This window comes from Elephas maximus, chromosome 16 (genome assembly GCF_024166365.1).
Source record: "Elephas maximus indicus isolate mEleMax1 chromosome 16, mEleMax1 primary haplotype, whole genome shotgun sequence".
NCBI lineage: Eukaryota > Metazoa > Chordata > Mammalia > Proboscidea > Elephantidae > Elephas > Elephas maximus.
In genome coordinates this window covers 44,814,504-44,831,791 of record NC_064834.1, presented here as the reverse complement: position 1 = coordinate 44,831,791, position 17,288 = coordinate 44,814,504, and the positions used below count along the sequence as shown (strand labels likewise).

The following is a 17,288-nucleotide window of genomic DNA, read 5'->3' as shown; positions in this document are numbered from 1 at the left end:
GGAAGACTCATTAACAACCTGCGTTATGCAGATGACACAACCTTGCTTGCTGAAAGTGAAGAGGACTTGAAGCACTTACTGATGAAGATCAAAGACCACAGCCTTCGGTATGGATTACACCTCAACATAAAGAAAACAAAAATCCTCACTACTGGACCAATGAGCAACATCATGATAAACGGAGAAAAGATTGAAGTTGTCAAGGATTTCATTTTACTTGGATCCACAACCAACAGCCATGGAAGCAGCAGTCAAGAAATCAAAAGACGCATTGCATTGGGCAAATCTGCTGCAAAGGACCTCTTCAAAATGTTGAAGAGCAAAGATGTCATCCTGAAGACTAAGGTGTGCCTGACCCAAGCCATGGTATTTTCAATCACATCATATGCATGTGAAAGCTGTACAGTGAATAAGGAAGACCGAAGAAGAGCTGACGCCTTTGAATTGTGGTGCTGGCGACGAATATTGAATATACCATGGACTGCCAGAAGAACGAACAAATGTATCTTGGATGTGCGGCCAGAATGCTCCTTAGAGACAAGGATGGCGAGACTGCATCTTACATACTTTGGACATGTTGTCAGGAAGGATCAATCCCTGGAGAAGGACATCATGCTTGGCAGAGTATGGGGTCAGCGGAAAAGAGGAAGACCCTCAAAGAGGTGGATCGACACAGTGGCTGCAACACTGAGCTCAAGCATAACAATGATTGTAAGGATGGCGCAGGACCGGACAGAGTTTCGTTCTGTTGTGCGTAGGGTCGCTACGAGTGAGAACCGACTCGACAGCACCTAACAACAACATTATTCAATACATCATTATTTAATATAATATTAATAAATTACATATAATTATATACAAATATAAAATTTTATGTTACGTAAATTAATCATATTAATAAAACAAATTTTTAATTAATTTCATATTAATAGTATATAAATTTATAATTTCATATTTCATATAATTTCATATTAATAGTATATAAAAATAAGTATTTAATTTATACTGTTTAATATTAAATAAAATATAATTTTATCTATAGTTAGTATTTTATTATAACATCACTATATTATTAGTATATTTCCTGGAAGAGATTATATTTAACATTATATTATATTTAATTATATTTATATTCCATTCTATTTAAATATATTTAATTTTATTTATATTCTGTTCTATTACAATACTATCTTGTATGAATTTTATGTGTTTTCATGTTTTGTGTTGAAGTATGTAATTAGGCATTTTGGAGCTGGAAAGGAGCTATAATTCCCAGAGATACTGCTTATTAACTTCTGATTGTGAGCAATTCATTTAAATTTTTTTCATCTGTAAAGTTATTAGGGATAATACTAGAATTTCTACAATAGAGTCATTGCGAAGAGTAAGTAAATAATACATGCAAAACACCTATCCTGACACACAGTTAAAAGTACTCAATATATAGCAGCTCTTTTACAAAAAATTAAGCTAAATCCAGGTGCGTTAAGAGGCAAGGCCAAGGTCACACAGACTGGCCAGTGTTGTTGGTTGCCTTACCCAACATTCACTCTCCCCATCTTCCTTGCTAACAGAGCCTACTATGTATATTATATTATACTGTTATGTTATATTACATTATATTTTTAATTATATTTATGTAAAAACCTTAGACGATTTTTATATGCAATATCTCTAATCCTTACAACTGATGAGAGAGATGTCACCTTTTTATGGATGAGGAAGCCAAGAATCAGCGAAGTGAAAATACTTGCTGGGTACATACAGCTACAAAGTAGCAAAGTCAAGATCCAGGTCTAGATCTTTTTTTGGTCCAAAATGTATGCTTTTGCCTCTGTGCCATGCCTCTTGGTACTGGGTCATGTGACCTATCATGAGGGATTATTTAAATCGCTTTTCCAGTTTTTAATGTATCACACTTCATGTGACAAGTATTTTATAGGCGATTTTAGGTGAGACAAAAATGTATGGAACAACAAGGACCTTCTCTTTGGTCATGTCTAGTAGTCCGATGGAGTATCGTTCACAGTTGAGATATGTTCTAACTGTGTAGAGGGCTTTGTGAAACTGTCTCTCAACATCTGTGAGCTCTTCAAATACTTTATTGGCTGACCACATAAGGATCTGAAAGTAGGCATTAAAAAGAAAACGGTTAGAACAAAATAAATAATGAAGAGAGAGAACAATACATTGAAGTGATAGAGCATTAGCCAGAAGAAGACATGAGGTACATCAAATAAAGTGAATACACATTCTAATACTAGTCTCAATGCAATTCCATCCAACAAAATACTCAGATTATCTAGGTGGAATAATTTAGACAGACCATTGCAAGCCTGTTTGTGAAGGGGGAGAAGAAGATGTGATTGGCCCCCATGTTAAAATGCTGTGGCTCCAAACGGGAAGTTCAGGACATGGATGCAGAGACAGCCCCTGGGCAAGGATCCAGTATTGGTGAGCCACTGGCTCCTGTTGGCCCTCGAAGGGAGAATGCTACATGCCCCCTTCCATGCATCTTGGGCTAAACCTATTGTCATTGAGTCTATTCCAGCTCATAGCACAGAACAGAACTGCCCCGTAGGGTTTCCAAGGCTGTAATCTTTATGGAAGCAGACTGCCACATCTTTCTTCTTCAGAGTGGCTGGTGGGCTTGAACCACCAAATTTTCAGTGAGCAGCCAAGTACTTTCGCCACTGTGACACCAGGTCTTCTACCCTGGGCTAGTCAGAGATAAATTTACCTTGAGAGTTAGAATGTGAAGGGACATTGGAAGTCCCCCATACCAACTCCCCCTCCCCTCACTGTACTGATGAGGAAGCTGAGGTCCAGAGGGTGGTCCAGAATTGGGTATCGTTGGCTACCAACCCTGTGTTTTTTATCCTTCTGCCCCATGGAGGCAAAGAACTTCAGAGGAGCGATTTGCTCCTCAAGTTAATAGCTTTACTATGTACCAGGAACTGTTAAGTGTTTTATATGAACTAATTCATTTAATCACCATTTAATAGTCACAACAACCATGTGAGATAGGTACTATTATCATCACTCTCATAGATGAAGAAACCAAAGTCACCCAGGATACAGACTGAAGAAAGCCAAGCCAATTGCACATACAGATAGAGTAACTGGGCACATATGTAGCAGAATTTCAGGGGCTTATCTACCCCCCTCATGCATAGCATTGTTTGTAATTTATTCCTGAGACCAATCGTTTCATTCCACAATAAAAGATTGAGCATAAAGTGAAAATTAGCCTGACATCAACCAGATCCTTTTGTGAAAGTGGAATTGAATGGGGGAGGAGAGGAGACCATTAGAGGACCCCCAGGACGAAAGTTGGGGGATCTACTCCATGTGGCTCAAACCCCCATGAGGGCAGAGGAAGGGCCTGGATGTGTTGCCTCTGGATCCCTTTGCCAGAACAGGTCAGCATAGGGTAATTGATGTCATCTTCCCTTTACCTGGCTTCTTCGGGATTCAACACTGTACAGGTAATTGGTGTGATGCAGCTTTAGGACGATAGAAACAAAATTGAGGTATTTGGAAAAGACCTACAGATGGCAGAGAAAAGCAAATTATGATTGCGACATCATTCCTTCGATTATACAAAGAAAGAAAATCCCTGCATCTCCGACTGGAAGCCCAGGGTTGGCATTACCTCTTCGTCCTGTTTGGAAAATTCAGATGCGTTTGCTTTGTTAAGTGCCATAACCACAGCAAGCACCTCCTTGCCCATCACGATCGGGGTTGCCAGCAGGTTTCTAGTGGTATATCCGGTTTGCTTGTCCATGAAGTCTGAAAAATGGCTATTCTGAAAGAAATATTCACTCTTTTGCCAAAGCAGCACAGAACCGAAGGATGACAGACCCAGGAGTGGTGACAGATCATTCTCCAGAGTCTCCACACCCTTGGGACAGATTAGCCCAGCACAGGGGTCCCGAACAAAGGTCCCACTCCACTCCGCCATTCCATGACCAAGAAGATATGTGATGCTAAGGGAGCCAGATGCATTCTCTGCCCCCTAGATCTCCTCCATACCATTCCCAAGGCGGAAACACACAGCCCAGCTATTAGGAGGCAGCATCGCATAATGGCTAAGAAAGTTCTGGAATCAGACTTCCTGGGCTGAAACTGGGCCCCAATTTTACTAGCTGTGTGAGCCTCAGGATATTACTTACTCTCTTTTCTAATCTGAAATGGGGATAATCATAGTATACTTGTTGTGAAGATGGGTAGAGCATTTTAAAAAATGTCTGGCGCACAGTGGGTATTCAATAAATACTGGGAAGAGAAAACTGGGACACTTTTGGGGACCCCCTGAATGAGAAGTAGTTCTCGCTCTCTTTTTTCTTTTATGGTGTTTAAAGTATATATAACAAAACATTTGCCATCTCAGCCATTTTTAAATGTATGATTCAGTGAGTAGTTCTCTTTTACAAGTGCCATTCTGTTTCCAAGTTCTAGGTTTTCTAGTCAATTCTAATCACTGAAGAACGTGTATGCCTTTATCTGGATGTAGGCCTCCTCCCAAGGGCCAGTACTTTGCCCCACGCCATCAAAGGTCACATTTCTTTCCTGATGACTTTTTCTGTTACTCCTTCTCTGCTTCCTGTAGCACCCCTACCGTCAGGCCTGGATGTCTCCAGAATTCCTTAGGTTCTTTCTCTTAATCCGTTGCTTGCCCAGGCCAGCTCGCATTCTGTTTTCCTCTTAACCTATTATCCCTTACACGTCATAGTCACCTTCATTTACACAGCAATCCTAGGCATTAAAGGGATAATCAAAATACCAGAAACATACACCATGGGATGAAGCCAGTCAGCATTTCTTTGCAAACTCATTTCACTCTGCAGCTTCAAAACTTGATGCCGACTTTATTCCAGATTCTAAACACAAGGAAATGTTCTTAAGATAAATTGGATGTTTTGAGAAAATGAATTATCAGTTTCAAAATTTAAAGCTTGATTTTTCTTTGCATCTGAAAGCCCTGTCAAATTACAGGGTAGAGGAGTTGACAGGAACACAGATAGATGGAGCGTCCTAGTTTTCCGTTTTGAATCTTCCCTAGCACAAACAATCCTTCCCGAAGTTTCTTTGAGTCAATCCTGTGTTTCTGGGACTCCCAAACTCCTCCCCTCCCGCCCCCTCCCCATGGTCCTTCTTCAAAGGAACCCCTGAACACAGCTGGAAAAATGTTTAGAGCAGCAAGACGCCTGGATGCTTCATCCTGCCTCAGATTTGCTAAATCCTGATTAAACACTGCTAACCCTTTTTTTTTTTAACCCTTGACATCAGGAGGCAAAAAGAGAGGAGAGAAGGGAGAGAGAGGAGGGAAGAAAGGAAGCTATCAGGGCCCAGTCAATTATTGAACACTTAGGCTTTCTGTTAAACCACAACCAGAATCAGAACCACCCATATGGTTAAATAACAGCTTTCCCAATGGAAAAAGAATTAACTTAAATATCTCTGTTTCCTGTTATTAAAAGTTCCCCTGACTGTAACCATTAAGAAAAATGAGTTCTTGAAACATCTTGCAACATGAATGAACCTGGAAGACATTATGCTGAGCAAAATAAGTCGATCACGAAAGGACAAATATTGTCTGATCTCACTTTTATGAAATGACAAGAATAGGTATATATACAGAAATCAATATTCATTAATGGTTAGCAAGGGTAGGGGAGGGAGGGGAATCATTCTCTAGATAGTAGTTACTTTTTATTTATGGTGATGGGAAAAGTAGCACTGAATATGGGTGAAGAATGTGCAGCTTGACTAATGTAATTGATGCCACTTAGTTGTACACAAGAAAAAGGATGTATTGGTAAAAGCTATGTTACAGACAATTTTGCAACAACAACCAAGAAAAATGTAGGTAGATAGATGATAGATAGATAGCTAGATAGACAGAGAAACAGACTGGATGGATGGATGGATGGATGCATGGATGGATGGATGGATGGATGGATGGATGGGTGGGTGGGTGGGTGGGTGGGTGGGCGCGTGGGTGCGTGGGTGCATGGGTGCATGGGTGGATGGATAGATGATAGATAATAAAACAAACAGGGGCTACAGATGCTGATACTTCTTAGACATAACCAATCATCTCACAGGATTAGTTTTCTTGGTTTGAAGATTTAAGGTCACAGTCTCGTGGGACAGTTCAGTCAATTGACATAATATAGTTCATAAAGTTTATGATCTACATCTTAGTTTGCTGAGTAGTATCTGGGGTCTTCAAAGCTTGTATGCAGTCATCTAAGATACAACTCTTGGTCTCTATTTGTCCGGAGCAAAAGAGAAAGAACGAAACCCAAGAATCAGAGAAGACTACAGGACCAACTGTCTCCATGAACCATGGCCTCCTCTACCTTGAGACCAGAAGAACTAGAGGGTGGGTGCTCAGCTACCACTACCAAACATTCTGATCAGGGACAGAATAGATGGATCCTGATAGAGAGGGAGAAAAATGCAGAACAGAACTTCAAATTCTCAAAGAATTTACACTTACTGGACCTATTGAGACTAGAGGATTCCCTAAGATACTCTTTAAACCTGTGAACTGAAACTATCTCCTGAAGTTACCCTTTAACTACTAAATAGCAGGTTAGCTCAAAAAGTAAAGAAATGTCACCCTTGAGTACTGAGCTCTTTTAAAAAAAATTGCCTATATGAGACCAAATGGACAGCAGTTACTCTAAAGCATAGACAGATGAGAAGGTTCGGGAGCTGTGACAGTAGGGCAATGGGAACAGAGCAACTAGAACAGAGATAATGAGAATGTTGATGCAATGTGAAGAAAGTAACCAGTGCCCCTGAACATTATGTGCAGAGATTGTTGAATGGGAACCTGTTTTGCTGTGTATACTTTCACCAAGAACACAATAACATATTTTTAAAGAAAGTTCTCCTGCTTTTAACCTGTTTTAAAAACAGATAATAACCACTGGTCCTTTTTTGCTGCCCATTCCCAGCCCCCAAGCCTCCTTCAGCATGACAATAATAATATCACCATAGCTATCATTTCATGCATCTACTTTAGGCCGGGTCCTTTATGTACATTTTATCTGTGCATATGGTTCTCTCCATTTCTCAGGGGCAGAAACTGAATCCATCACACAGCTATTAAGTCTCAGACCTGGATCTGCACCCAGGTCTGCCTGAGGCCAAAGCCCTCGCCCTCTATCATGTGTCTTCCTTGTTTCCATCTTCATGGAGCCCCAAGGTCAGGAGTATCAGTCTCTCCATCTTTGTCTAGATGCAGGAAGTCTTACCCTCGCCTGTGCCCCAGTGCTAGCATGTGTGGTCCGTGGTGTGGTAGAAAGAGGGCGAACTCAAAAGACCCAGGTTAGAGTCCCAGACCTGCCACTTCCTGCCATACCTGACCTTGGGCAGATTCCTTCACATTAAAAAAAAAAAAAAAAAAACGGTTGCCGTCAAGTCGATTCCAACTCATAGCAACCCTGTAAGACAGAGTAGAACTGCCCCATAGAGATTCCAAGGAGCACCTGGTGGATTTGAACTGCCAACCTTTTTGGTTAGCAGCTGTAGCACTTAACCACTATACCACCAGGGTTTCCTCCTTCACATAGGGGGTGGAAATCATGATGTGGTCTCAGTGCACTCTTCTTCCCTGCTTTCTCAGAATCAAGCAGGATTGAGAAACCAGTTACCAACAAGTCAGTTCTGACCCATGGCAACCCCATGTGTGTCAGAGTAGAACTGCTCCATAGGGTTTTCAATGGCTGAGCTTTTGGAAGTAGATTGCCAGATCTTTCCTCTGAGGCTTCTCTGTGCGGACTCCAAGCTTTCGGTTAGCAGCCAAATACATGAAGCACCCAGAAGCTCCAAGAAAGTGCTTTATAAATTGTGAAGCACAATGAAAAGATGAACTAATCAGAAATTTCATTTAAACATGGGTTTCTGCCTTCATTGAAGATTGACAGCAGCGGCTAACGAGTGCCACCATTGCAAGAAAAGTGGGGTGGGATGGAAAGAGGGGGTGGGTGGGAGCCATGGGGACTTGAGTCTATTCCAGGCCTCCTCATTCGACGACCCGTACCACACACTCTGGGGGAGAAACACAGTCCCTCAGTGTCCTCCTCGGTGTCTGTCTGTCAAAGGAAAGAGTGGGCCTAATAATTTCTAAACTGTTGCCATCTCTAGTATTTCAGTTTATTTGAAATTCACTTCCTCCTGCTACGTCTGCTCACCCTCTAGACCAGTGGTTTCCAATGTTGTTGGCTACATATTAGAATCGCTTGGAGCCATTTTGACAAGCTGATGCCTGAGTCCCAATCTCTGAAATTCTGATCTAATCAGTCCATTGAGAATGTCAGACATCAGTAATTTTTTTTTTTTTTAACTCCCCCGTTTGACTCAAATGTGTAGCCAGGATTGAAACTCACCACTGTAAGAGTCCCTGGGTGGTGCAAATGGTTAACACACACGCTTACTAACCAAAAGGTTGGCTGTTTGAGTACAGCCTGAGGCACCTTGGAAAAAGGCCTGGCAATCTACTTCCAAAAAATCAGCCACTGAAAACCCTAGGGAGCACAGTTCTACTCTGACACACAAGGGGTTGTCATGAGTTGGGGTCACCATGAGCCAGTGTCAACTCAAAGACAACTGGTCTAACAGAAATGGAGAATAAATGAGGTCCCTCATCTCCCCTCAGAGCTCAGGAGGGTGACTTTCTTCGCCAAAACACACTTACCCCCTCTGTCCCACCCACAGCTGCCAGGAGCCCTCAGGGAGAGGAGAGGAAGAGGGAAAGATGTGACGCTCCAGCGAAGTGTCCTGTCTACCCAGAGTTGGGATGCCTTGGATGGGAACAGACCAAGGCCCCCAGATCTTTTAAGAAGTTCCATTATAGTATTTCCTCCTCAACACGGAGAACTGGGCTCATTAACAATGCATTACAGCAGAAATTCATTTTACCATCTCTTCTTTAAAAAATTTTGGGAAAAAAATTTCGAAAATCACTTTAAGTGTGATGGTTGCAGTAATTGTGGAGGGGGCCTACATGGAGACTGTCATGAAGCATATTTGCAAGAAAAGGCCTCAGATTGTGTGGACATAGCATTCTAAGGATGCATCAGTTTAGTCACCTGATGTAGCTACAGTCTTCCTCAAAAGCAAACTAAAACCAGATTAAACTCACTGAACGGAGGGTTGTAAAGGACTGAGGGCCCAAGGTGCCCAACAGCAACCCTTGTACCTGAGGGGTGTCCTGTGGTTGTTTGCCGAATGTTGCTAATGTTTGCCAACATCTGTCCCTTCTGGATCTATGCAGCCCTCCTCCCGTAATCAGCTTCAGGAGGCCTGTGGGGATTATCCTCCAGCCTCTCTGGCTGCCCTTGTTTGACTGCTGGGATCCTCCCTTTCTCCCCTATTTAACTCCATACTGTCATGATCCACTTCTCCCCTTTTATTCATTAAAGAAAAAAAAGCCAGTTGCCATTCAGTCGGCTCTGACTCATGGTGACCCCATGTGTGCCAGAGTAGAACAGCACTTCATAGGATTTTCAATGGCTGATTTTTCAGAAGTAAAACTGCCAGGCATTTTTTTGAGGCACCTCTGGGTAGACTCAAACTTCCAAACTTTAGGTTAGCAGTGAAGCACTTCAGCCGTTTGCACTACCCAGGGACTCCTTTTCTGTATAGTAAATCACAAGCACGGACACGATGTGTAGGAAAAAGGGTGGAGGGAGAAGCTCCTGGCTGGTACCTGTGGTTATCGCTAAGTGGAAGGATTATGGGTGATTTGCATTTTCTCCTTTTTTGTTTGTTTGTATTTTATCATCTTTCTAAAATGGACATCTATTTCAGTGGCAAGAAGAGAAAGTGAAACTTTATATTTTTAAGAGGGCATAAACATGCCTTGCATTTGTGCCATATGCTGTTGGTCTTCAAGGGGGTCCACATGATCGGAATTCATTCTTGATAGCTGAGTTATTGGATGGGGGTGGGGGTGGTGAACTTGCACTTAATCATCACCTAAATTCACGTTTTTAATGATCCAGATTTGAACATCTAACCTTTCAAATGGTATCATTTTTCTTTTTGCACACTGGGTCTACAGATGAATCCATTTGTGAGCCAATCCATTCCAAAGAACTGTCTTCAGAGGGTTGGGAATGAGAGGCACAGGGAGCTGTTCATAAACCTTGGATTCTTGGCATCTTAGTTGATCTCCCCGGTGGGGGGTGGGGGAAGGCTTGCTTTGCTGGAGTTCAGAAGGGAAGTCCCTCAGAGCCACTAGACTAGGAGGTGTAAGAGAGCAGGGGTGGAATACACCAGGCCCCATAAAATGCAAAACATTACATGGGACATGCTTATACTAAAAACAAAAAAATCCATCATTTATCTGAAATTTAAACTTAACTGGGCATCTTGTTTTTTTATTTACTAAATCTGACATTCCTGGGCCTGGACACTCTTCTTCCTCATTGCCCCCAGGTTATGGTCAAACCAATGTCACAAGATGGCCCCTGAACCACAGCTGTCTTTCTCATGGGCTCCTCCTCAACCCCACCAAGACCTCTGCTCTGCCCCACTATTACAAGGCCACCTACCTTTTTCACATCTGGGACATTAAGGGCTTTCTTCGTGTGAGCAACCCAGCCCACAATCCCAATGTCCAATGGAAACACAATTTCTCTGTCAGGGACCACCAGGTTGTCCTCAAACTTAGAGGCTGAGGTGATGTTCAGTAGCCTGGAGGCCACCTCCGGCGTGCCGTTGCGGGCCCGGCATATGAACATGCTGCAGCGGTCAGCCCACAGTAGCTGGGCCAGCCTCTGCAGAGCCTTGTGCACCATCAGCTCCATGCTCCCTGCCTCCTCCTGCATTGTCCGCAGCAACTCCAAGCACACGGCCGACTCTTCCACCTGTGTTAGTTCAGCAAAGGAGGCGCTGTCCTTGATGGACAACGGGCTGTTCTGAAATATCTCTCCCAGCACCTCCACCCGAAGCTTCTTGTCAAAGTACTCCTTGGCAAAGCGAGGGTTCTCCTCAAGGTATTTCTCTACGACACCTTGACTGATCTCACCCATGGTGTGGTTTGCTTTGCTGCTGTTGTTCAGCCTTCAGAGTACTACCTGAGGCAGAGTGCCAAGGAGGAAATACATCCGGGTCAAAATGACTGAGGAAATCCTGAGTGGTACCTCATAGAAACCCTAAGGGTCAGACAGAATGGCCGCTCAGGAGATTTGAAACTGCCTGAAGCTCTTAGAGATGTGACAGAAGGTCCTGGCTTAGGGTGGGATTCAAGAAGCAGAGGATTAAAGAGTTGTTCAGGACACTAAATCCCTAAGCATTATTAGCTCATAAGTTCTCAGAGAATCCTCAGAGCATCTTAGATCAGCCAGGCAAAGGGCAAGTCGAGGTGTCTATTGCAGGAAAATAACTGAACATTGCTGCTGTCCACAGCAATGAAGAATCATGGACAAATCCATTAATTATACTACATTAGCATCAATTGACAACTGGAGTTGTTCTGTCATGATAGCCACATGTAATGAAACTACTTAGAACTCAGAAGTGTTTTAAAGGAACAAACCTTGGACTTGCTACTAGAGAGATGAACATGACCAAACATCTGCCAGTGACTCAAGCCTAATCAAGCCACAACTTAAGCAATAATCCTTGTCAAGATAAGTGATGGCAAAAAGGCAACCTATATAGCTGCTGACTGGGTTTTCCTGCTAAGCATATTAGCTTGGATTTTGTTTTCAATAGTAATAGTCAGACTTCATGTGTTTTTGCTTGAAGGTACAGCCTGTTTGAATCTAATAGATAATAACTGCCTTCTCTGTTGCTAGAATCTATAGTGTCTCAGGGGCTTCTGGGCTGGAAACAGCACTTACTGCTACTTCTTTTTGTTTAATGTTCAGTCAGTTAAGCTTTTACACCTATGAAGCACATTTTTTATGTAACAAATAAATCAAACTACACATTTCATAAACCAATTTTCTTGAATACTTAAATCCTGGTTTCCATAGTCAAGGTCTTTTAGGCATTTCAATGAAGTTACGAGCCCAATATCATAACTTCTCTTAGATTAAAAACACAAACGAATATTATGGTGACTGTAAACATCACTGTATTACTACACCCACATTTAAGTCTAGTTCAAAATATCAACCCTATGGTATTTTCAATTTCAAAGGCATGTGTTATGGATAGAATTGTGTCCCCTCAAAATGTGTGTCAACTTGGCTAGGACACGATTCCCAGTACTGTGTGATTGTCCACCATTTTGTCATCTGATGTGATTTTCCTAAATGTTGTAAATCCTACCACTATGTTAATGAGGCAGGATTAGAGGCAGGTAGGACTCAATCTACAAGATTAAGTTGTATCTTGAGTCAATCTCTTTTGAAATATAAAAGAGAGACAGGGAAGTCAGTACCACCAAGCAAGAAGAGCCAGAGAGCGTGTCCTTTGAACCTGGGGTCCTTGTGCTGAGAAGCTCCTTGAGTAGGGGATGATTGATGACAACGACTCTCCCCCAGAGACGACAGAGAGAGAGAAAGCCTTCCCCTGGAGCTGGCACCCTGAATTCGGACTTTTAGCCTACTAGACAGTGAGAGAATAAATTTCTCTTTGTTAAAGCCATCCACTTGTGGAATTTCTGCTACAGCAGAACTAGATAACTAAGACACCATAGTATTTTCAATTACCTCATAAATGCATGTGAAAGCTGGACAATGAGTATGGAAGACCGAAGATGAACTGATTCCTTTGAATTACAGTGTTAGTGAAAAATATTGAATATACATAGAGTGCCAGAAGAACAAACAAATTTGTCTTGGAAAAAGTACAGCCAGAATTCTCCTCAGAAGCAAGAATGGCGAGACTTCATCTCACATACTTTGGGCCTGTTATCAGGAAGGACCAGTCCCTGGAGAAGGACACCATGCTTGGTAAAGTAGAGCGACAGTGAAAAAGAGGAAGACCCTCAAGGAGATGGATTCGCACAGTGGCTGCAACAATGGGCTCAAGCATAACAATGATTGTGAGGATGGCACAGGACCAGGCAGTGTTTCCTCGGATCACTATGAATGGGAACCAACTCAATGGCATCTAACAACAGCAGCAGTGGGTTTCATTTAATTCCCTAACTTAATGCTTTACCTTGCTAGGGTGACAATAATCTTATCAGAGACAAAAGTAAAAGAGGTTATAGGTTCCAGGTCATAGATTGAGAGATTCTTGGTCGAATCATGGTTTTCCCAGGGGAACAGAACACAAACTGGTGTTGGCTGAGCTGTGTCCTTTCTCAGGGTCCCAGTTGACTTGGTACCTCAAAGGGCCTCTTTAGGCCCATACCTTTTCTTGTGCTTTCCTGTGTCATGCACGCCCAAGTTCAGTCTCGGGAGGATCTTCCTCAGATTACTATTTACTTCATAACAACTTATTAACATCTGATTATAATCAAGGGAAAATAGTGCTTATCTCCCAGGAGAAAGAAGTTGAGTTGGCTAAGTCATCTCTCTTGTTGGACCACTTTGCTTTTCCATCACCATCTTGTGACAGTTTTGGACATTCTTTCTACCTTATCATTTTGTGTGTTCATAGTGCAGATCCTAATTCTTCCAAAAGTAGGTAGTATATTTACAATTCCCTGATTCCATCCTCCCATTTTTAAACACACAGAGAAAAACACACATCTCACTAGTTTTTTATATTATATAAGGTTGCTATAGCTATATACTTAGCAGAAAAAAAAATCCATGTTAATACTTTCTTACTTATAAAAATGAAAATGAATTAAAAAGCAAAGCATATTCCATTAGTCACCATTCTTTTGTTTTTATAGCTACTTGTTGTACATTCATCCTTTTGCTAATTTTTTTTGACAGATGTAGAGTGATTGTCCATTATAGGAAAGGCACTATACTAGTTACTGTGATGCAGACTTGTCCTTCTCTAATTCTCCTCTTCTTCCAGTTATATGGTAGGATTATACTTCTCTGCCTACACCCTCCTTGGGTAGAACTATGTGACTAGCTCTGGCCAATGGTTTGTAGGCAGTTGGTCAATCCCGTGTTATTTTCAACTAAATTGATGAAATTGACTGGTGGCTTTGAAACATTTCATGGAAAAGATTAGTTTGACTCTTCCTACCTAAAAACATTGGCTAACTAATGTTTTCATTTTCAACCATTTTGGCATCTTGCAAACACAGTCTGAAGATAAATATCGCCCAGTTTCCTTGTTTCTCATTTTTCTTGGTCTTTCTGTTGGGATGTGGATGCAAATGTCAGTTTGTACAAAATGAAGCTGGTTGAACACACTTAATATTTATGAAGATAAAGACACAAATTCCTTGTATTAGCTCTTCTTTCAATTATGGTAAAATTTTTTCGGTATTTTCTAGGAGTCAGCAAATGGTTTGCTGCTGTATTAGCTGAAGTAACACTAACTTCTGTTACATGCAATCCTGCAAATCTCAGTAGCTTCAGCCAATGAAATTTTATTTCTCACTCACATATAATCAGTTACTGGTGGGGACCTCGGGTGTTGGAGGTTCTGCCATCTTTCGACACATGGCTGCCGAAGTTGCTGTGGATATGGACACCCCAGGGAGCAGATGGGGGAAGAGAAAGAGCATAGAGGATTTGACAGGTAGCTTTTATGAGCCTTGTCTGGAAGTAACAAATGGCACTTTTGTCCATGTTCCATTGGCCAGAACTTCAGCACTTGGCCTTATAAAGCCACAAACAAGGCCTGGCAGTCTCTGTCAGGGCAGCCTCTTCCCAACAAATGTTCTACACTATGGAAGGAAGTGCACATTTTTTGCTGGAAGGATAGCTAGCCACCATTGGTACAACTGCTACATCCTGAGAAATCCTTTCTTAGAAAGGATGAACTCTGACTAGGTCTTTTTAAATGCATGTTTTATGAAGATACATAAAATAGTTAACTTCAGTAAAAAATTAAATTAACATCTATTGATTGAGCACCTACTATGAGCAAGTCTCTTGGTAAATCCTGTGGAAAAGGTGGGGGGGGGTGTAAATACCAAGATGAATGAAACATGATCAGTCTCTCCATGAAGTACGGAAAGGAAAGGAACTTTTGTGTACATTACATGCAATCTATAAGATGTAATTTAAAGCATAATTCCACTTACAGAAAAAAAAGAAAATTTTTGTAAAGAAACTGTTTTGTTTTCTGATTGAACATTGTTACTATAGAAAGTTTGGAAAATACAGAAAAGTACAAAGTAAAATACTCATGATCTCACCACACAGAGGCAATCATGGTGGGTCTTTTTCCTTCCCATGTTATATACATGTGCATATTTCAAAAATTATTTTGCGAGGATAAATTTCCAAGTATTCTACACACCAAAGTTAAAAACATCAGTTGACCTGTATTCATGTACTTGTAATCATGAAGAAATCTGAGAGAGAATGCCAAAATAAACTGTTTTTCTTTGCTGGTATCTGGAACACCAAAGTTCATGATTCATCATTAAGAGAGCGAGGAGTGGTTAAGCCAACTTTAAACACCTAACAAAGAAATGAAAACATGTTGCTGCAACAACAACCATCATAAAAACAGACTGAAATATTTATTCAACATATGGTGTGTGCAAGGACCACCAGAACGTGTTCTAGGATAAGTGGCTGGAAAAGCTAGGGGCATTAGGGAATTTTTCTGGCAGTAATAACTGTCCAAAGGCAATTGAGCTGAGCCAGGACCTTTGAATCACTAGAGGTGTCTAAGCAGAAGCTGGAAGATTTCTCATCTGGAAAGTCCAGGAGGGGATCCAAGTATGGCCAAGGTGGACAGATATATACCACACATACGGCCACACACATGGTCACTGTGGATCGAGCTTTCATAGCAGATGTATTGAAGCTATTTGGGATTATATGTCCTGTGTAAAATTGGCCCAAACAGCAGATCTCCAAGTTGGCTTTCCTAACTCTGGGGCAATAAGGAGTTAAACGCACCTTCCATGGTGCTCCAGAGACAGATAAGATTCAAAAGGGGAGGAGAAGGGGAGGGGGAGGTGGAAGGGGAGGCAGAGAACTAATTGGGCAGATATCCAAAAATTATAGGAAAGTGAATGAAGCCACAGGTGTCTTTTCAGGAGGCTCAGAAATAGCCCCAATGCCCTGTAAAGGGCTGGGTTTGAGGACCAACCAACTCTTTATTCCTGTCTGGCAAGCACCCTTCTCTTCCCCACCCCCCTTTTTTTCAGGTCTGGCTGCATGGGTTATTGTTCAAATTCACCTCTGTTCTTTCCAATTTGGAGTCCTTAGGTCTTGACTGCTAACCAAAAGGTTGGAAGTTCAAGTCCGCCCAGAGGTGTCCCAAATGAAAGGCCTGGTGATCTACTTCTGAAAAACCAGCCACTGAAAACCCTGTGGAGCACAGTTTTACTCTAACACACCATGGGACTGCCATGAGTTGATGGCAACTGGCTTGATTTCTTTCCCATTTGAGCCATGGAAACATAAGATATTGTACGGAAGGAACCTTAAGAAAAGATATTTCTTTGCCATGTAACTAATTCTCATTCAGTCAAAAGCTGCAACTTCTGACTGCTTTGTTCAGGCTCTTTAAACTCTTTAAGTGGAAAGAGAAAAATACATGTGAGCCAGTAAATTGTGGCATCACCTACGCAAAATACCTCAACTATTCAATGTTTGACTTAATTGCCCATTGATGTTTTAGAATTATGTTAGCCTCCCTCCTTTGTCCAGTCTTCAGCCAACTCACCTCATTGTTTGAAAACAAAAACAAAATTCCAATAGGGCTTTGAAATAAAATTGCAGCATAAACAATTGGGAGGTGTGTTTCAAAGTGGTTTGAGGGACGTGCCACAGAGTAAGTAGCTGACCCCCAAGTCTGGCTGCTAGAATATTTCCTGTCCTGATCAGGTTGTGTTTCTGGCGAATATTTAACAGGGAGGGTTTTAACGCTTCTAAAGATGTTGAAACTAAAGAACAAATATTGACCCAGAGAGCACCACAGCTCTCCTGAAAGAGGGGAAAATATATCCTTTATATAATGAAAAACCGCTTGGCAGAAATATTCCAAAAACCGTGCATAATTCGCCCTCAGAGGGTGGAGGAGCCAATTTGGCACCTCCAGGGCCTCGGGCATTAACGCCCCAGGCAGTACTGTAGATCCCCTCTAGCTCTGTGCGCCCAAGGTCTTCCCGCCAGGCCAATTCGAGCCTCCAGCTACAGCAACTGGGCCCCGGGGCCAAGCCATGCCGCAGCTGGCGGTCGCTGGCGCAACTGCTGGGTAACTCAGCCAGGGTT

General features: G+C 42.0%; 1 protein-coding gene across 1 annotated transcript in view; it reads right to left on the bottom strand.

The window, feature by feature from the left end:
- Positions 1-11,054, bottom strand: part of PDE6C (phosphodiesterase 6C) — a 54,603-nt gene extending 43,549 nt beyond the window's left edge. The window contains exons 1-4 of the mRNA XM_049855310.1: positions 10,575-11,054; positions 3,656-3,808; positions 3,459-3,548; positions 1,984-2,124 (exon numbers count right to left, since the gene is read on the bottom strand). Of these exons, the coding sequence (XP_049711267.1) occupies positions 1,984-2,124; positions 3,459-3,548; positions 3,656-3,808; positions 10,575-11,054 (864 nt within the window). The remainder of the gene's footprint in view (positions 1-1,983; positions 2,125-3,458; positions 3,549-3,655; positions 3,809-10,574) is intronic.
- Between the last annotated feature and the right edge of the window lie 6,234 nt (positions 11,055-17,288).